The 19,592-nt window shown below is 43.7% G+C and overlaps 1 protein-coding gene across 1 annotated transcript; it reads left to right on the top strand.

Moving 5' to 3' along the window:
- Positions 1 to 198: 198 nt before the first annotated feature.
- On the top strand, positions 199 to 18,105 carry LOC135378029 (nucleolar protein 9-like). Its single transcript, XM_064610851.1, has 11 exons — positions 199 to 755; positions 981 to 1,222; positions 1,978 to 2,175; positions 3,365 to 3,533; positions 7,145 to 7,261; positions 7,479 to 7,614; positions 7,708 to 7,900; positions 7,997 to 8,125; positions 12,413 to 12,589; positions 15,038 to 15,181; positions 17,673 to 18,105. Exons 1-11 carry the CDS (start codon positions 338 to 340, stop codon positions 17,931 to 17,933), a joined length of 2,184 nt encoding a protein of 727 aa, XP_064466921.1. The 5' UTR covers positions 199 to 337; the 3' UTR covers positions 17,934 to 18,105.
- The last annotated feature ends 1,487 nt before the right edge of the window (positions 18,106 to 19,592 follow it).

Below are 19,592 nucleotides of genomic sequence, written 5' to 3'. Positions count from 1 at the left end.
GCCCAAAACACCTGTGGCGCACATGGAAGTGGTGCCTGCCCCTTTACGGTAAAGATTAGGCTTTCCTTGATCTGGACTGATAATTCGAAGAACTATCGCGTTAAATTAGATTCCGAACCATTACAGCAATTACTACAATATGCATAGCCCGCCAGGGGTCTAGCGTGTGGTAGGTCTTCCGCTTCCGCCCATGCCGTCTATGTCCTCCTAGCAAGCCTCTGATCTCCAAGCTACGGATGTATTTCTTGTGCTCTAGGCACAACTTTGGAATACTGCGCGTATATCGTATATCTTGCCCTATTATTGAAACATTTCAAACTCGTCTGCAGCGTTAAAGATGTCGTATAACCAGGATTACAGTAAACAAGGATCATCAGGCTACAGACACTTGGGTTTTCGTAACCGTGGACGCGGTGGCTTCAAACAGACGTTCCGAAATAGTGGCGGTCATGGTAGCTACAGTCCAGATTACCAGAGGGGAGCTGGGCCACCACGTCGACAGATGCATTATGGTCGTGGTGGAAGAGGGTCTGCTGGGTTCCGTCACGATAAAGTATGGGGCAGTGGGTATCGGGATAACAGCGGATTTAGTTCGAACTACCATCGTGGTTCGTATAGAGGAAGGGACGTATCACACACACAAGGAATCGGCGTTGGAGCTGAAAAAGGGCAGAAATTGGACAGAGAAACTGAAGAGTACTTTGCAAAAGTGAATACGCGATTCAAGTCTGATTTTGAAGATGAAGAGGACAGAAGTAAGACATTTGTTACTGTGTTGTGTAATCAGGGAAATATGCTCTGCACATTGTGCATTGTTCCTGTCCAACTAGCCTGCATCTTAGCAAAATCCACACTATTGAAGTTGTGCAGGTTTTCAGTATTTCCAAGCTAAATAGGGGTATATGTGCCATGCTGTTCCAGTAGGAGCGTTATATATAAAGGAGCGCAATGTGTGCATTCTATATTGGTCTTATTTTCAGCGGTGTTCTTGGCCAATGTAGGAGAGCAAACTGTCAACAAAGAATTGGAGTTGGCACGCAATCGATCAGCCAGCTTTTGCATACAAATGCTGCTGAGTCAAACGAAGGATCCCAGTGTACTCACTCGATTCATGACCGTATTCTCCGATGACTTGCGAATGGTCTGCACACACTTCGCCATCAGCCATGTTACACAGACCTTGTTGCAGGCTGGTCTGAAATACTTGCAGTGCCCGTCATCGGTGAGTATTTGTGATTTATATGTTGTCATATCTTAAAGCAGTTGAGGATTTTTGTGGCTGCTTGTACCCCCAAGAGGGCATTAGAAAAACTATCCTGCGTAGCACAACATCTTTTGTGTATAAGGGTCTGCTTTTATGTTCTAGAAATATTATGCATGGCTTATGCAAAGCTTGCACAAGAGGCAGTGTTTGTAACTGTTACTTCTATCTTCTGAAAGAGTGGAATGCATAAATGGTCTGTACCTGCCAGAAGCCACAAGCGCATCTTGATGAGCATCGACTAGCGCAGGACTAGGTCACTTCCACATGTGTTGCTGTGTAAACATGATTGCACTATCTAGTTCTTGCCCAGTTGACAGGCAGGCTCAATTGACAGGCTAACAGGGTTGTAACTACCCGAGCGTAACCATCTAATCTGCTTATCGCACTTCATGGCATTACATATAGAGCACCATCAGCTGACTTCTTAGGAGGAGTGTTCATAATGATATGCTACATGGGAATGAAAGGCAGTTTGCTGCATGAGAAGGTCTGAAACACCGAATGAGGTACAGGTTTACAGGGAGGTTTTGTTCAATCGTGGTAGTCCTCTATGAAGGGGAAGCATTTATATGAGGCGTCATACCTTTACTTGAATAGAATTTGGCCCGACTGGGCCTTTAAACACCAGTATACTCATATTCATTTTTACCAGTTCTTGCCTTAATGCATCGGGTGTAACGTGTATAGGCTAATAACATTTATGATATTGGCAGTACACAGTAAACGAAGAGGAGGACATGGCGTCTCAAGAAGAACCTGGCGACAGCGGCGAGGATGCCACAGAAGACGCAGAGAATGAAGAGTGTGTTGCACATGATGAAACAACAGATGATACATTAGAGGGCACAGAAGATGATGATGGAAAGGAAGGCAAAATAGCAATGGATGCTTTGCTTAACCATGATGAGAAGGTAACTGATTTATCGGTGTAGTAGAGAATGTTTAGTTGATTGCATTTCGAAGGAGTTATCCGCACATCTATAGAAATAACTTTGGTCTGTGCCACGATGACAAATGAAATCCTGAGCATGAGCAACAGAAAAAGGTGCTCAAGCTTCTCTAATCATGGAGCGAACATATCAGGCTGCCTGTGTTTTGTGTCGTTTTATCTAACTTTGATATGTGCTGCTACTGTGTACAATTTGTTGCTGTGTAGCAATGGGCAACGCTCATTTGGTGGTTTCTGAATACAGCAGGGCCCGCTTGCACCAACGTTGGGAGTATTCCTCAGTGCTATGCTCCGTAGCTTTACCAGTGCTAAAAGAAAGTGAAGCGTCGAAGGCAGTATCGTGTGCAAGAAGCACTACCGAAGCTACGGCAAATGAAATACATTTCACTTTGCTAATTCCCAGTGCTGTTATGAATTTGAATTTGTATTCTTTTTTGGTTTATTTGTTTGTGTAGTAAGTTTTAAAGTGTGTCTAGCTGAACACTAATGAGGCCGATGTAATGCAGGGTGGGTGCAGATAAAGTAGCCCCACAACGCCATACGTGCATGCATGTGGGGCTACTTTATCTGCACCCACACTGTAGGTGTGCATGAGTCTCGGGCACGAGTCTGTATTCTTGAGCCAGATTGTATTTCGTTTGCAGCATGGTGATTAACCGTCATACAGTTCACAGTTTTCATACTGCCGAGTGAGCATATTTTTAAATGCACCCAGTTTCAAAAACAGGGAAACTGGATTCCCTCAAGTAAAGAAGCACGTGGAAATACACTACTCAAATTGTGCACATTGTTTTGCTTCCTAGGACTAGGCTGCAGATGTTCTGAAGCAGGGTTAGTCAAAGAATATCTGACATTGGTGTAGCATTGTTTTCTGAAGCTTGGGATGGCAGGTTGTGCAGCACACAACATCCTAGTGCCCACAGTGATAGTGCTAGTTCTCAAAGTTCAGGGGGGCCCACTGAATGGGGGGCCAGTCTGAAGTGTGTGTGTATTGCTGCTCTGTACATGGTATTATGCCATATTATTTATTCTAGTTTATTAATTTGACATAGGGTTTGCATCATTGCATCATTATTTTTCTTTTACGTGCTTTTCAGGTGCCTTATATATACATCTTTCTGTATAAAGCATGCATTCCTAATACATTGCAGGTAAAATTTTGGACGCTTCGAGTGGGGCGCTTTTGTCTCAACAATTTGAAGGAGTTCATGTTCAATCCGCTAGCGTGTCATGTGACTCGAACTGTAATACAAGTTCTAGGAGGTTGCATGGTGGATGATGAGATCATGCGCAACAAGAAGGCTAAGCAGTGTGACTGGGGTAAGTTGTATTCACCACTATCTTGTTCATCCCATCTTCATAGAAGGTTTTATCTCTTGTGGTTTTGGGTATCTGTATCAGCAAAGTGCGACTTGTGGTGGAGCGTGAGTGAAAGCGTTTCATTGGGAATGTTGGAGCCCCATCCCCGGTCTGTGTAGCTCACAAAGCACATATAGCTTCTCCAGTTGCATTTCTATGGTACATGATTTCATGTTTTGAAACATCCTGCTGAGTAAAGCAATGTCCAAATCATGCAGAAGTGTTTCTGACAGGCAAAATATTAGCTTTGATGTGGTTCGGTAAGAAACAACATTGGCTGTTGCTATTTGTACATGGCTAAACCCCCCCATCATAGTGCAATCGACATGTTTTTATGCACAGTGCTACATTTCCTTTTTGAGTTCATAAAATATATAATAGCTGTCATTTTCTTTGCGCACGTACCTTCTTGTTTTTTGCAGTTTCTTGCACAATATATAGTTTTTTTTTATTGCAATCTATATTACTGTCATCTAACTAAAATGCAAGCTTGACCAGCTTGCAGTTCAGTTAGATGACAGTACAAAATTACAGTTTAATTGAAGTTCACCTGATATGACTGTCCTTGTTTACTGTGTGCCTCTAGGATTCTACAGCTTCACCTGTGCTTCGTCAACTTGAGTTTTTCACTTTGGTGTGATGAGTGAGCAAATGAAATACATGAAGGTTAGTTCAAAGAATACTGTATGATGATGGACCTGATAGGTGCTGATGGTTTGGTCATAGCAGGATAGAGGGAGGCAGGTGAATGGGCAGTTGGCTTTGAAGAATGGGATTCTGAAAACTTTTGTGGGAATGATGGGAAAATCTTAGTGGTGCAAACAGAAGATTTTGGAAAGTGGACTCGCCAGTGACTTGCCGGTTTGAGTGCAGCTGCTGTTTTTGCCTTGTACTTCACTGGCAACATCTTGACATGTAAGCAATTCATCTGTTATGCATTCTACCATATTACCTGATCGTAGCTATATTGCAGTTCATGTGCGGAGTGATTAGTCAGTTCGTCTGCAGTTTGGTCTGCTCTACTGTCACCACAACCGTATTTAACCCAACATGAAGTAAAAATTATGATAGAATCATCAATAGTAGGAGTCTGCATCAGAAGACAGGAAAGATAACAAACTTTTAGGAAGCTACTCAAGATTATCAAAGGTGCTGTGGTTGTGTTCCATGCCATACTTTGTGGGAGGAAGGACAACCCGAATTGCAAGACTGCCCCTTACAGGACTAGCGTGTCTGTGAACAGGAAGCTTTTTTTAAAAAATAAAAATAAGTTTATAATCACTACAAGCTCACTGCTGTTTTTGTCATTATGCTACTTGTGGGATTTCACCCTAATCCCATGTGGGTCAAGACCCGACCTCTCGCAGCCCCCTCAACCCAGGAAACCTGAAGACATGTTACAACTCAAGGGAACATTTATTTCTCACATCTCTGCTAGCCGCTAGCCATGTCCGCTTCTGCTGTTTACTTTCCCCAGTCTGTCGGCGGCCTTTTCTGAAGGGGATCCTGGCATTAAAGTCTCTGGAATTTTTTTCCCCCTTTTTTTTCCCCTGAGTTTTCTCTTTGTTGCCGTCCCAGTGGATGAAGTATAGCCACCCAAGTAGAGGATTGCTCACGTGGATCCGACGATCGCGGTACTTTCCAGAGACTTTTCAGTTCTAGAGACCATTGCCTTCGTCTAACTGAGGTCTCTGGATCTCGAGAGATACCACAATCGTAGGACCCCATTCCAAGTTAGAGACCTTCGTCTAACTAAAGTAGGACTTGTCTGAAACTCTGCTGCTCATACACTGAGCCCGGATGTCCAATATTCTGGTTCTGTATTAGGTTGTCTCCCTGCCAATACTACCCTGGTGAGGCTTATTTACTGTGTGTGGCAGTTGCTGCATTTGGTGCAACAATAAATGATCCAAATGTCTGTGCACCTTACAGTTCATGGGTCATATTCTTCACTTGTACTCCTGTGAACACCATCACTGCCTTTTTCGTTGAAACAAATGTTATCTAGAATGTCTTTCAGAATCCTGTTAAAATGCAGGCAAACTTCCTTTTCTAAATGAACATGGGCCATAAGTTTTCCAGATGCCATTTTTAAGCACGCTTTATGCCAGGTGTGCAGAACGTTGTTTACATCCATTCAGTTTGCTTTTAGCCAGTTTGATGCTGCCTCTGTATCACACCAAGTGCAATATGTGTGGCGTGAGCCAAGACTATTGTAATTGAGGTAGTGTATGAAAAAGGCAAAGTACTCTGGTTCAAGGACATAAATCTGGTCCTCTCAGATTTCCATTTGATGTGCTGCCAATTACATTATATTGGTATGCCCCTCTCATGAACTATGTTGTACCAAATATGTGATGACCAACTTATCTTGGGGCAGTTTCATTTTCAATTGAACAAGGTGCGGAAGCTGTATCTTTCAATTTGAACGAAACTGTATATGTTGAAGGGGACCTTGGATAATGTAAAAAGTGTCCTACAGTAGGCCCGTGCAGGTGGTAGCTTGTGAAGTGGAGAGGGGGAAACTCCGAAGCCTCTTTTGTGCACTTTCTTCTGTGCCAACTTTGAGCACTTCCCGGGCTGTTGGCCTGTGAGACGCAGTGAAAATTCTTGTTTTCACAAAAGACAAGGCTACATTCTGTATGTCACTTGGCTAACACTTCAGTGTTATGCATAGTTAATTTCAGTACAAAAAATTGTAAACCTGGCACGTACGTCAGAAAATCCCAAACTTGCCAATGATGTACCTCCGTAATGGTTTGCCCCGCTACACTGGGATGACTGCCATTCCATAGCTCGTGAAAGGCCCTTTCGTATGATTTAAAGGGTTGTTTATGTTACAAATTTGTTTTCCTTGAACAGCGTTCAAATGTGCACGGTATGCTGACTTCTGCCATATTTGACTTCCGTTATGAAAAATGCCAATTCCGTTTTTAATAATTTATGGCACAGCTAGCTGAATAGCTCCATACCCCTCCTTTACATTGCCAAAGAGATATTTTTTTATTTTCTGGGCCTGAAGCGTGCAGCGATTTTTCTCTGAGACACTGTTCCTGAGTGTGGCCCTTCCAGGTGCCACTCGTTTCTACGCATACAACAAAGCATCTTGCCGGGTAACTCAGTTTTACTGTGGCCTTGCCATATAGACCCCAGTCCATTGTGCATTTTTTGTGTGGTGTATTTTAGGAATATGGTGGCAACCTGCAGTCTGCATGACCTGCGCTGATGTAAAGGAGAGGTGTGGAGCTACTCGTGTGCCATAAATGATTAAAAACGGGATTGGCATTTTTCAGATAACGAAGGTCAAACATGGCAAAAGTGAGCATACCATGCACGTTTTCAGACTGTTCAAGAAAAGCATACATTTGTAATATACGTAACATTTATGTAATCTGTAAGGTTCTGTCACGGGCTGAATACTAGGAATGTAAAAGTAGAGACAAGTAACCAGGATGTGCTGGTAAGTGAGGTTCTATAGAGGGCACGATGTGGGCTCAGAAGAAAAAAAAAATCTCTGTGGTACTTTGTTAAATGTAATCACTGTAACAGGGCTTCTTTACATTTGATTTCAGGGGTAGAAACTGCTGAAGCTTGTGAACCGACTGGAGAAACATATGATGTTCCTGAAGAATTTGTTGTTCTGCTGCATCAGTTTGTGTCTGCTTTTATGGAAGATACTGACCTTGCTAGTAAGTTTGCGTGCTACAACAAACATCCTTCAGCTTTACTTCATGTGTGCTTCTTATATTTCCTCATTGCCTGATACTACTCTGTTTCAACTACTTAATGGCATTATTTTGTTGTCCGGAGAATTAGTATGTAGCCAGCCTGTGAAGGAAATCCACTACTGTAAATGGTATTATGAGGAATGTGCTGCTCAATTTTCCAATTTGTAATTTGTAACAGGTGTTATGAAAAGTAGCATGGCATCACCGTTGCTGCAGACACTTTTGGCTATCTTTCATTCGAAAGACAAGGAAGCACTGGTATCTCTCCTGGACTACATTGGAAATTTTATTTTCAGCGGATCTAGCGGTGAAAGGTATGGTGCTGTTCTGTCGCTAGTGGGGGTAAGGCACATGGGGCTCACGATGTTACTGGCATCCATCACTGGCATGCTGAACGAATCTTGCAGTGGATTTCCGCCAGCACTTTCTGACACCAGTGCTTCATACGTCGTGGAGAAATTGTTCAAGTATGGGCCACCAGAGTATATATCCAAAGTGTGGAAGGAGCACCTGCAGGGCCATCTCCTCAAAATGGCCATCCACCCAGTAGCCAACTTTTGTGCTCAGCGTTTGCTCGAGTCTGTGAGCACACTCGATGAGGTAACGTTCCCGTTTGCTCAAGACTTTCATGTAATACCAATGTAAGAGACTGCATAGCATAAAATTGGGCTAATAAGATTTATGTGTGTTTTGCAGTTCCACAACATGTATGAAGAGCTGGCTCCAGGATTTGATAGCTTGATGATGTGCCGCAACACTACTGTGTTGGTGTGCATAGCAGAAGCATGCAAGAGACTGTCTACTTACCAGTCCAAATTCATCACGGTACTTGGTTGCTCGATCCTTCATCTTATGCCAAAGTTAACATAGGATTAGATAACATGGGATATTTAGGGAATATGAAGTGACGACTGAAGGCACATGAGTAGAAAGCACACAATAGTGAATGAGATTATTTGTTTAATGGTACCCATATTACATAGCACATAGAAGATAGAGAAAGTAAAACATGGGTATTAAATATCTTACGGCACCTGTCAGTTTTGTACTACGAAAGGCCAAGTATAGTTTGTTAACAACGTTTTGTTTTCTGAACATAATTTCCATTTACATGGCTACAGGCAGCTATTGAAGCAGGATGAGTTGGGGCGCTGCTTTTGGGGATTTTCTAAAATCCTTGGAAAGCATGCCAGGGCTATATCTAAGGCCCTGTCTTTTTCATGAAAATGAGCAGAATTTTAGGTGTATTACGGAACCTGGGGTTTTATATGGAATTTCGCGGAACTACGAATCTCGACTGAGGAACGCAACTTTGGTGCCGGAGATGAATGTACCTACGCCTCATAACGCTGTTTCCTGTACCACCTAACTGAGAGGAAAACAAAGGTGTACCACGCATGTCATGTTGGCAACACTGGTTGAGCTCACATCCATCCTGTCTTTACTACTACTGTTTTACTCCCATCAGTGATATCCCGTCTCGTGCATTCCTCACGGCGAAGCGTGCGATGACTAAACTTTCCCACTTTGGGGAACAAGTGCAGAGGGTGCAAAGATTAGTATGGTATGAAGGCTTCTACAAGAACAACCAATTGTTTTTCTGCCATTACTGTGCTAACTCTGTTACGCTTCTGTTAAAACTGCACAAAGTACCATGCGATGCTTAGCCACAACTGTGTCTTGGATTTGTAGACATTTTACTTCTATGTCATGCAAGTTAGTACAGATTTTGTCTTTGTATACCTCTGTCCTCCCAGATGCGCAAGCTCTTGCCACGGAAAATTGCAGCATTTCTGATTCCCTGCCGCAGAGTTCGAGATTTTTCAGCAACAGAAAAACCAGGCCCTTAGCTATAAGTAAGGTTCTGGGTCTCCGGAGTTTATCCTGGATTGATAGACGCTTCCCTTTGGAGCGGCATTGCTCCTCGTTGTGGGTGACATAGCACGCACGAATGAATGACCCCGGTGACCTCGGAATACTATTGTGCCCTGGTCATTTCACCCCACCTCACGTTCTCTAGATGACCACTCTGGTGGCAGACCTGTACTTTAAAGCAGAGGCAGTACCTTGTAGTAGTAGTAGTAGTACGTAAACAAACTATAATTATAATAATAATAATAATAATAATACGTATATGATAGTAACAATATTAGGTAATAAACAATACTTGTACTTGGCGTGCGTGCTTCCGTTGCTGTACAATGAGGGCGATAGAGAGCCTAGCTCCTGCTCAAAAGTAAAGAACTGGGAATCGCATGACGTAGGTGCGTGTTATTTATCGATGCGCTTTATACACAGAACTTTTTGCAATTTTTGCCAATTTTAAGGGGTGCGCGTTATACACCGGAAAATATGGTATTTATTTATTTTTGTTTTTCCGAAAAATTTGAAGAGAACTAAATTTTCATTCTTGATCAACTTCAATTGATTAGCAAACATCAGAGCACAAATTGTAGTGTAATACAAATTATGCATATAGGTTTTGTTTGTTTAGCATGCAAATACGAAATAGTATACAAGTTTCAGTGTAATCTCAACTGTAAGGCTTGACGACAGGACTTCCTGTGCGTTTTAATGAAGTTTAAGTGCAAGTTTAAGTTGCATTTAAGTGAAATGCCATCGAGATTAATCCACGTGCCATTCAATTTAATTTGAGTGCCATCCGAATTAATCTATAGGGCTTTTATGTACTTTAAATGTAATTCTAACCTCATTATTGAATCTATCGCCTGATTTGATTTGTTGATGAAGGTTCATACAGATGGGCTCACAAGAAATGCCTAATCAAGGCAGGATAGTTTGCATGTACTGGTGATAAATATTCTGTTGAGGAGTTGCTGATAAGTACTGGTAACCCCTGAAGCAGCACAATGTACTGAAAGTCGAGTGCAATAGGGGCGGATGGGTAGGTGGAAGGCCTTGAACAGACTGTGAAACTGAAGTACTCTGATAAGACACATACGGACCACCCCTATTGCACTTGACTTTCAGTACATTGTGCTGCTTGGACCAAGAGGAACTGGGCATAAAGGTTGGCTGAGTGATAACTGATAAAGGCTGGCAGACTGATAAGGAAAGGATGAACAAATTCTCATCCTCTTATTGGGGAAAAGGGGAAGAACCTGTCCCCTTATAAGCACCTACTGATAAGAACAAGTGACTGATATGGGCTCACTGATGAGGACACCTGAAAATGAGCAGCTGGCGAGGTACAACGATAATTGCCTCTTTGCCTCTTCGTTTGCGTGGTTCAGCACTTAACCATGACCAAAGCTTGAGACTTGTTCATCATTCCATTGTCAGTTTAAGTAAAGTTATCAGTAGGGCCCGGAATTTTAGGCATTCGCCTATAAAAGCCTAAACGCGACATTTTCAGGATTGCTTGCCTTTTTATCGACTCTAATGTATTGTAGCCTTTTTGAACATTTTTAGAGATGCAAGTGCAAGTGCACCTTTCAGTCTCATGCTGAGTGCTGCGTTCTGTTTTTCGTTTCTGTGTTTTACACCTTTTATTCTTTTTTTTTTCTCTCTCTCTCTCGTTTGGTTTCCTTCTGTACCTTAGTTTGGTAGAAGGAGTTCATGTATATTTGAACAAAATATTTGGCCTTTCGAGATCTTCAAGGGCGGAGAATGAAAAGTAGTATTCAGTATCGCGTGGTTCTAGGCCGCCTCAGCATTCGTATACAAGTAGTCGAAGCATATACGGTACCGTAGCCTTTTTTCCTGGATGGAGCATTCTGAAGCACCAACAAAGCCAAGGAGTGTACCAGATTAACATTCCTATTTTTGTATTTTATTGCCTATTTTGCTGTTTTTGAGGGCCTAATTGCCTGCTTCTTTTCATCGTTTTTAGTGCCTAAATTTCCGGGCCCTAGTTATCAGTCTCCTAGCCTTTACCAGTTACCATTCACCCAACCTTTATGCCCAGTTCACCAGGCTGCAGCAGCCCCTATAAAGTCACTGAGTTCGTGAGCCCTTATCAGGGACTCCTCAACAGTGGATGCCTCCCCACTGTCTCATATATAACACCAATAACTTTGTTGGTTTCCTTTATGGGTAATTATCAGTTCTTATCAGATCTTATTTTATCAGTCCATAGCAGATTATCAGTAACCAGAATCGACTGGTCAGCCCAAGCCCAACTAGCCAGCCCAGATCCACATGGACGTCAGCATTTTACCCCGTATAAGTGAAGTAGCTCTTATCAGGAATTATCACTGACAGAATATTTGATCGCTAATCCGTGCAAATTACCCAGCTTTGATTAGGCATTTTTTGTGTGAGAACTTCTATGTGAATCGTCATCAACATGTCATGGTAGATTCAATAATGATCCATAAAACACCATGGATTAATTCAGATAATTGAATGGCACCTGGATTATTTCAGATGGCACATAGATTAAATAAATTGAATCCAGATTAATTTTGATGGCACATGGATTGAAATTAAATGCATAAAGTTGTTACATGGACGTGCAAAATTTTCAGTAGTAATTTTTACTGTGTGAAATGGAAGAACAGCTTTGTGAGGTTTTCTGTTGAGGAAGGGTTTAAAAAAAATCTGGAGGTAAGCTATAGCTTTCTGTTGTTCAGTGACTAATATCGATAACAGTACGATTATTCACAATATAAACAAAATGTGCAATATCTTTTATTTATTATCAAAAATGAAAATATATGGTACAACAGCCAATGCATATTGAGAGAACAAGTGCAATAGTTGACTGGATTGACTAAACAGGCAGTTTTGGTTTTAGTTATGCGTTATCTTTTGCCAGAGCTTTCTTTTTCAGTTGTTATTGGAAATTTTGGGCAGTTTTTTGGACGCCAAAGAAAAAAAGCTAGAGAGACTTTTCTTTTTATACTTTTTCAGTTTTTCCTAGGCCGTGCCTCTCTGCATGCGTTGTGCATTCAGCTATGACTTATTCAGAAGCTCTCTGTGGGTGACATGACCCCCTTCCTGCAGATTCACTGGCAGATTCATAACACATTTTATAGACTACATCCTATTTGAAATTGGAAACTCGATATGGAGTGTAGGCAGGGTATAACATCTATCTTGATTCTTGAAGCATGTCTAAATTTGATGCATTGTGATTGTTCCTTACAGAAGTTGCAGGAAACTCTGAATTGTGCCAGTCCTGAAGAGCGAAAACATCTTCTAGTTCCACTCACCCTATACATGATGACATATGGAGACTTTGAACGAGCAGGGGCACATATTGGAATTGTACACCAAGGAGCATTGATCATACAGCATACCTTGCATTTCCAAAAGCCAACAAAGGTAATCTAACATTTAGAAAGAACTGGTCTTGCTCGTACAACTAAAGTTGCAATAATGCAGTTGAATCTGCTGCTCTACTTGGATTCTGGTGCATGTGAGGAAAGAGACTACTGTCATTGAGGGCAGTAGCACAACAGGTACCAGGGTGCATGTTTTTCGTGCTAAGACGTTAGTTTCGCAGACAGATACACACACAGTCATGTAGCCCAGCAAAGTTGTGTGTGCTTCCCCATTTTGCCCCTAGCCATACGTACTAGTTGGTTACTTTGCCAACCTCTCATCTGACCTAACTGCTCTAGCAACGCAAAACGTTCTGTTTCTCCTCAGCTGTGAACAAAGCTAGCATGAGGCTAATGCCCAAACTTGCACTCCAAGCTTGAATTTGAAGAAATATTGGAGCTGGGTGTCATGTGACTGTCCTCCAGCGAATGGTCTTAAGCATTCCACATGATAGTTAAAAGGTCTCCCAGTACTACCAACTGTGAGCTTCATTACGTCTCTACCTCAACTGTGGCTGCATCCCGGCACCTACCCAGTGGACCATAGAGGCATCAGCTGCATTCCAGTTGATCAGAATCACTATTGCTGACATTGCAATGCTTGTCCACCCATGGCCTAATGCACCTAGATCCCTTACAGCTGGTGCCTCCTATACCACTGTTTTGTGTCAGCAAGCTTGAAAGGAGCCTTCAAATGAAAGGCAGTTCACTGTTTTCGCTGACCATAGACCTCTTCTTGGTATGGGCCCTGGTTCATACATTGCTGGTCCTAGATCAGGCTCGAGCCTGTGTTACCCCACTGTTAGTTAGCCATGGTTATTTTCGACCTGGGCCGAAAAGCCTGGAAATTTATTAGGCTTGGGCTGGGCCAGGCATGGAGCCTTTGGGCTAGGCCCGGGCAGGTAAATATAAAGGAAGGCCGGGTTCGGGCCTGGCCTGGGCATGGGCGTCTGCAGGATTTTGTCTTGAGACGGGCAGTGCAAGAAATGAGTGAAGAGGGAGAGGATTTTGGGAGAGGGTGTTTTGAGAGAGAAAATCCGGAAACTCAACAACTGAACGATTGCACTTTAGTGTACATGTTCAACACCCCTGACTGTTACACAGCATACCTACCTGCGATATATTTACTTCAAAATAAGCTCTGACCTGTCTCTCAAACAGGCCGCATTTTACGAATCTTCATCTTTGCACTAGTAGGCTGAAACGTTTAACCATCACATACTGCAGAGGGCTCTATGGCTTTGCATCATCACTGCATGGAGTTTAATGCTTACTGTTCATCAGAGGATGGAAGGAGCATTCGTCGAGGTGGCTACATCAAGCATGCAAAAAACAAATTCTGCGGAGTTGAAGGGCGGTATTAAAAGTCGACATGTCGAATTATGCGCATAGCTGCTGCACGGATCTCTTTATGAATTTTTTCGTTTCGTGTCAGCAGCCAAGAGCAAGAAGTAATACGGCAATATTTACCTTCAACATTTGCAGATGGACACGCACGCTTAGACACCGTAACAAAGAAACTGCTTATCCTTTTTGAGGCACGGACGTATAAGTGAGAGAGACAGTGCGATACCAATGGCAATTAACAACATTGACAAACGAGGATAACGGCTCTGCTGCTTTTCCAATGCCTCCTCAATCACTGCACCCATTGGACAATGGAGACGCGTCACGTGTCATCTCTGGCGCGAAAGATCGCCGAATTGAAGGACTCGAAGCATTTTTTATTGTGTATTTTCTTTTGATGAAAGCTGCCCTGTTCCTTCGTAGGGAGAAAAATACAAGATACTTCGGGAGGGGTTCTATGGAAACTTACACTGAGCAGGAGGATTTCACTCTCGTTTTTCTCCTCCCAAATGCACTATCGAAGATACGAGCTCATTTGGACCTGAACCCCCCCCTTCTTTCCCAGTTACAGCTGCAGTGCACAAATGCTCGAAGGCCACCAGTGCAGCATCATTTCTGTTCGTGTTTTCTCTCTTTCCCTCTTTGCACCTCTTGTGTATTCCAGAAGGACACGGATGTTTTATGGCCCAGTTTTCTTCGTTCACAGCATTCTTCTTTCACGGCCCTCTTCAACGTTTGCACGATCTGACTTAAGGGGTGGCGAACAGGAAGTCAAACCGCAGCTTCGGAACTGGCCGATGGGGCTATGTGGGTCTAAAGCTAGAGACGCGAAAATCACAAAACAAAGTCTCCAACAAGCGCAACATGATTGCAGCACTTCTACATGTGACGCGCAAAAGAACAATATGAAGCGAAAGCCAGCGTACATATCAGTGACTGTTGTGATGTGCGTGCCCTGAAGGGGGCAGCTGCCCCTTTTGCACCCCCCTGCCGACGCCCATGGGCCTGGGCCTAAGAATGCAGTGGTCTTCCTTGTGTATCACAAACAGCATGTGTATGCCGTGCATTTAAAAAAAAAATTGTCATGCTGTTCTTGTTTCAGGTGGTCAATAGTTTGTTAGCTATGACAGCAGAGGAGCTGACTGCATTAGCATGCTGTCCAAAGGGATCTCATGTGATTGATGCTTTCATTATGAGCCCATCTGTGACTGTGCAACAGCGAGGCCAGTTCGTAAGCAAAATGAAGGTAATATGATTTATTCGCTGCTCTATACTATAGTTAGGGAGTGACTTTTTCGGGTTAAATGCCTTTCTCAGATTCGGGGGGTAAAAATCGGGCGCTATTTTGAAACCTGTAATTCGGGGAGAAATCGGGCGATAATTGTGCCCTCTGGTGTTAATGGGTGTTTTTGTTTGTGATCTTGTCTATGAAGTCCTTTCCTAATCTTTTTTTTTTTTTTTTCGCGGTTTGGGGGTGGTGGGGGTGTGACCTGCCAGCGCTAATCCCCGAAGGCATAGACACCATCTTGGCCAAATAGTAATGGGGCAAGATGTTGTGCTCCTTGGGGAGTGCTGACAAACATGGGTGTATTGCTGGGAACGTAAGTGACCCATTCTTACATGTGTTACCTTTGTTCGTCTTGAGTAAAAAACGTCACTTGAGGGTTTCATAGTGACTGCTGGAATTCGGGGAGAAATCGAGTTTAACCCGAATTGATCGGAGGTCAGTTCGGGGGGGAACAACCGAGCAGAATCGGGTTTAACCCGAAAAAGTCACTCCCTATCTATAGTGGGCAGTTACGTAGAAGGGTGTATGCTTTTGGTTGATCTATCTAGGTCAAAATTTGGTTAAACTAGATTTTTCCTGAATTACGAAGGGTGTCCCATATGTTGTAGGCCTGCACCAAGAAGGAGGTGGCCAGGTTGAATCAAATAAAGTTGCTTTTCAGCGTTGGTCTTCAACGACGTCTCTGCTTCACCCAGCAGTGCCTGTACCCATGTAAAAAAAAAATCAGAAGATTGGTTCTCCAAAAAACAGGTCATTGCGTCAAGGATGTCGTCATCACTGGAAAAGTGGACGCAACAGAGTTCCTTTTTCATCTTGGGGAACAGATGGGGTGAGACCTGGCGCATATGGTAGATGGTTCACCACAGTAAAGCAACACGAGTGGACGACAGTCATTGCCACAGCAACACAGCATGGGGGCGCATTGTTCTGATGGAACACGACTCCTTTCGGGAGCATAATGCGTCATTTGGCCTTAATGGCGCCGTGCAAGTGATGAACCAATGTTTCGTACATAGCAGTCCCCCATGATAGTTTGCTGTTTCTTAAGGTAATCTATGAGCAGCACGCCCTCCAAATACCCAAAAACTGTAGATATCACCTAGCCAGTTGAGTCAACAGACTGAGCCTTGTTTGGTGGTGGGGGAGAGGCCCACTCATTGCTCTGGGCTTTGATCTCGGGCGCTCGCTGTAGCACATGTGTGTTTGGTCAGGTGTGTGTTATCTTGAGACCCAGAGGCCTTTTGCATGTCAAGGTATCAGGTCAGGATATCAGGTCAAGACGCACTGAACTGCCCTTTTGGATATGCCTGTGACCTGATCGATTGTCTGGATATCGACTCTGTGATCTGCCATAACCTAATCTTGCACACAGCTGGCTGAGTAATCACGTGATTAGAAAGGTGTCTCTGCTGTGTGCTAGATATATGAGCATGCCAAGTATGCGACCTATGTTGCCATGTGTGTTTGAGTGTTTCTCAATGGTGTATGCAGTCCAGTTACCACCAGTGCCTGTCACGCATAGTGCTGTCACTGTGCATGCCAGCATTAGCAGAATGAAAATCGTTCACGATAAGCCAGCCGGATACTGTATGGTGAGATTGCAAGTGGGTGTCTCTCCTGCAGATGCAACGTCATATGTTGTCAGCATGACATATCTCTGAGAGCTGTTCTTTCCAGAGCACTGGTAAGAACAGCTGCGAAACGTCTGAGACAATGGAATTTTGTGTTTGTGTTCTTGAAAAAGCCACGAGATCTGATTCGTATTTTATCTTCTGCATAGTTATCTTCTCCATAATTGCTTCGGCAGCATAAAACATCAAGTCTCGTATGTGCCATGAAACAAAGTATTGAAAGGGTCCATGAAGAGATTCCAAAAAAAGTGGAGTTCTTAGTGGAGAACGACTCGTAAGGAGGCTTATTATCTTAAATATATCCTATTTTTGTCATATTGCATTTAACGTGGGCGCAGTTCATGTGCAAAAAATGTGTCAAGCGGTCGCCCGACACCCTCCCAAGCGGATTGACGTCAATCTTTTGCTCACTCCAAGGTTGCACGAAGCTAGCCCGCCAGTAGCCAAGGTCACCTGCTTTTGACGTGACAGCCTCTTTCTCCATCGTGCCAGCAGCGGTTACATCGAAGCAGTCTCCTTTTTTGGCTGTGGTTTTTAGTTAATATCTCCGCTATTCTATCGAATGTTGGGTTCATACTCCACTTGGTTAATGGATTAGTGGCTAAGAATGTATTACATATGCTTGCAGAGGTTTTTGGGATCTCTTCCTGGTCCCTTTAACATATCCTCACAAGAAATTATTCTGACACTTTCTATCGTAGAAATGGGAGAAGTGTTTAAAAATTAGCTACAGTATCCTTTCAACAGTTTTGGCATGTTATCCATACCCTGTTCAACTGCTGTGTGCACTTTTTTGACAAGTTGCATCATCTTTTCAGGGGCATTTCTATGATGTGGCAACAGATAAGTATGGGAGCCTGGTGATAGACAACTTCTGGAAGATGGCAACATTAGCGCAGAAGGTTGAAGTAGCTGAAGAACTGTCGCAAAAAGAACATCTGTTGACTGCATCCGTGTATGGTAGCTTTGTTGCAAGGAAATGTGCTGTGTACCATTTCAAACATCGTCGCAATGAATGGACACAGGTACAAACTGCGAAAGAAAAGACTGCAGAACTCTTTCAAGATATCCTTGAATGATGAGGGATGGTCCATTCTGCTCTGTGTCACGTGGTTTGATGGGCCCGGGACCCCCGATGACACTGGGGAGCTGCTGTGTGTATCACCCGACGAATGAACAGACCAAGTCACTTACTCGTTTTCGAAAACCTGCATTCATAAACGGACAATTCAATAAATAGTTGGAACATCACTAGTAAAACCTGTTATGCAACTAAAACAGTGGAGTAAATTGCATTACAGTACGTTTGAATATTACATGAGCAGGAGGTACAGTGCTGGACAAAAGTTTACGGAACACGCTCCGGCGCATTCCTTCCTCAGAATGACACGCTAGCAGCGAATGGGACCATGCGGTCTTAGACGTGTGCCTAGGCAACCGTCACCTGTGTGTAAGTCAGTACGGTACCATTCGCTGCTGAAGTGTCACTCTGAGGTAGGAATGCAGCGGAGCGCGTTCCGTAAACTTTTGTCCAGCACTGTACAAGTAAGAGTGCGTACAGTGCAGTCCCGTGTTAATTCGAACTCGAAGGGGACCGAAAATTTGATCGAATAAAGCGGAGTTCGAACTAAGGGAACCGCTCTGAATGAGGGGATGATGCGTTGGCAGCACATGCTATAGCTGCGTCGGAGAGACTGCATGGCGCGCTAGGTCTTGCCGCACGTTCGCGGTCACGCGATGGCAGAAATATAAGAGGCCCATGCTTTCCAGAATATTTATTTACGGGCCAGCATCAAAACAGCTCAGGACGAAAAATAATCTCATACGCGCTTGCATTCGTTTCTTCAGACGTGACTATAAAAGTCGCGAAGCCCGCGAACGCAAATGTCAACTCAATTCGAGAAGATGTCGAATTTTTGCCTTTTTCTTGACTGTGTAGTCGACAGGCAGGGTCTTGACACCCTTAAAGGATCACTAAAATGCCATCACAAGTTCACTTCAAACAATGTTGCACGGTGTGTTAATTTCGCATTTGTTGTCGTAATTCAAAACTTTGATTCCGTTACGAAGCTACAGTCAGAATGTTTCCGGACTCTTTCTTGCCTCGGCATTACGCAGTGAAAGTCATTTCAGCTCGTGCACCAGCTACTCTATGCTGCGCGTCTGCGCGTGGAGGCTCCCTACCGTGAACGCGCCTGCCACGCCATAGGGCAGTTCCGGCGGAAAACATAGCGCGACTTACGAGGCACGCTGGTGTCGCTGTCCGGATGATGTGAAGATAATTGTTGTCACTAGAGCATTGGGGATTACTGTTGTGGGCTACAATTCAGTAAATCGGTATGAAAAATGCAGCAACGCACATCATGCCGCGCATGTACACAACACTACGGCAGGACCCATTCCACATCCACGCGCGCACGATAGGCATGCGTGCGCTTCTCCTGCTGTCTGATTCGGTGCCGTCAATCTTTGCTTCCTGAGGGTCCTTTCGTTGCCGCCAAAGACGGCTCTGTTTTCATTGCGTTTTTCTTCCAAACGGTAGCGCCGTGTGAACTAATTTTGCGTGCATTTGTGAACAAGTTGGTTCTGCACCTTGGTAGTGCCCCTTTAAAACAACGAGACTCGTTCAGTGCCGGTCACGTTCGCGCACACCCTTAGCGCGCACGGTGATTCGTTCCTTGCTCCTCTTTCCTCTGGCAGAAGTATCACTTTTGTGAAAAATTGACTTATAAGCAGGG

Source organism: Ornithodoros turicata, chromosome 1, assembly GCF_037126465.1.
Source record: "Ornithodoros turicata isolate Travis chromosome 1, ASM3712646v1, whole genome shotgun sequence".
Taxonomy (NCBI): Eukaryota; Metazoa; Arthropoda; class Arachnida; order Ixodida; family Argasidae; genus Ornithodoros; species Ornithodoros turicata.
Note: the sequence above shows the minus strand (reverse complement) of the source record. Positions and strands in the feature narration are given on the sequence as shown.

Excerpts from the sequence above, each read along its gene's own strand:
- LOC135378029 (XM_064610851.1), top strand. The coding sequence starts at position 338 with ATGTCGTATAACCAGGATTACAGTAAACAAGGATCATCAGGCTACAGA. Across the intron at positions 3,534-7,144 it reads GGCTAAGCAGTGTGACTGGG|GGGTAGAAACTGCTGAAGCT; the intron begins GTAAGTTGTATT and ends ATTTGATTTCAG. Across the intron at positions 12,590-15,037 it reads ATTTCCAAAAGCCAACAAAG|GTGGTCAATAGTTTGTTAGC; the intron begins GTAATCTAACAT and ends TTCTTGTTTCAG.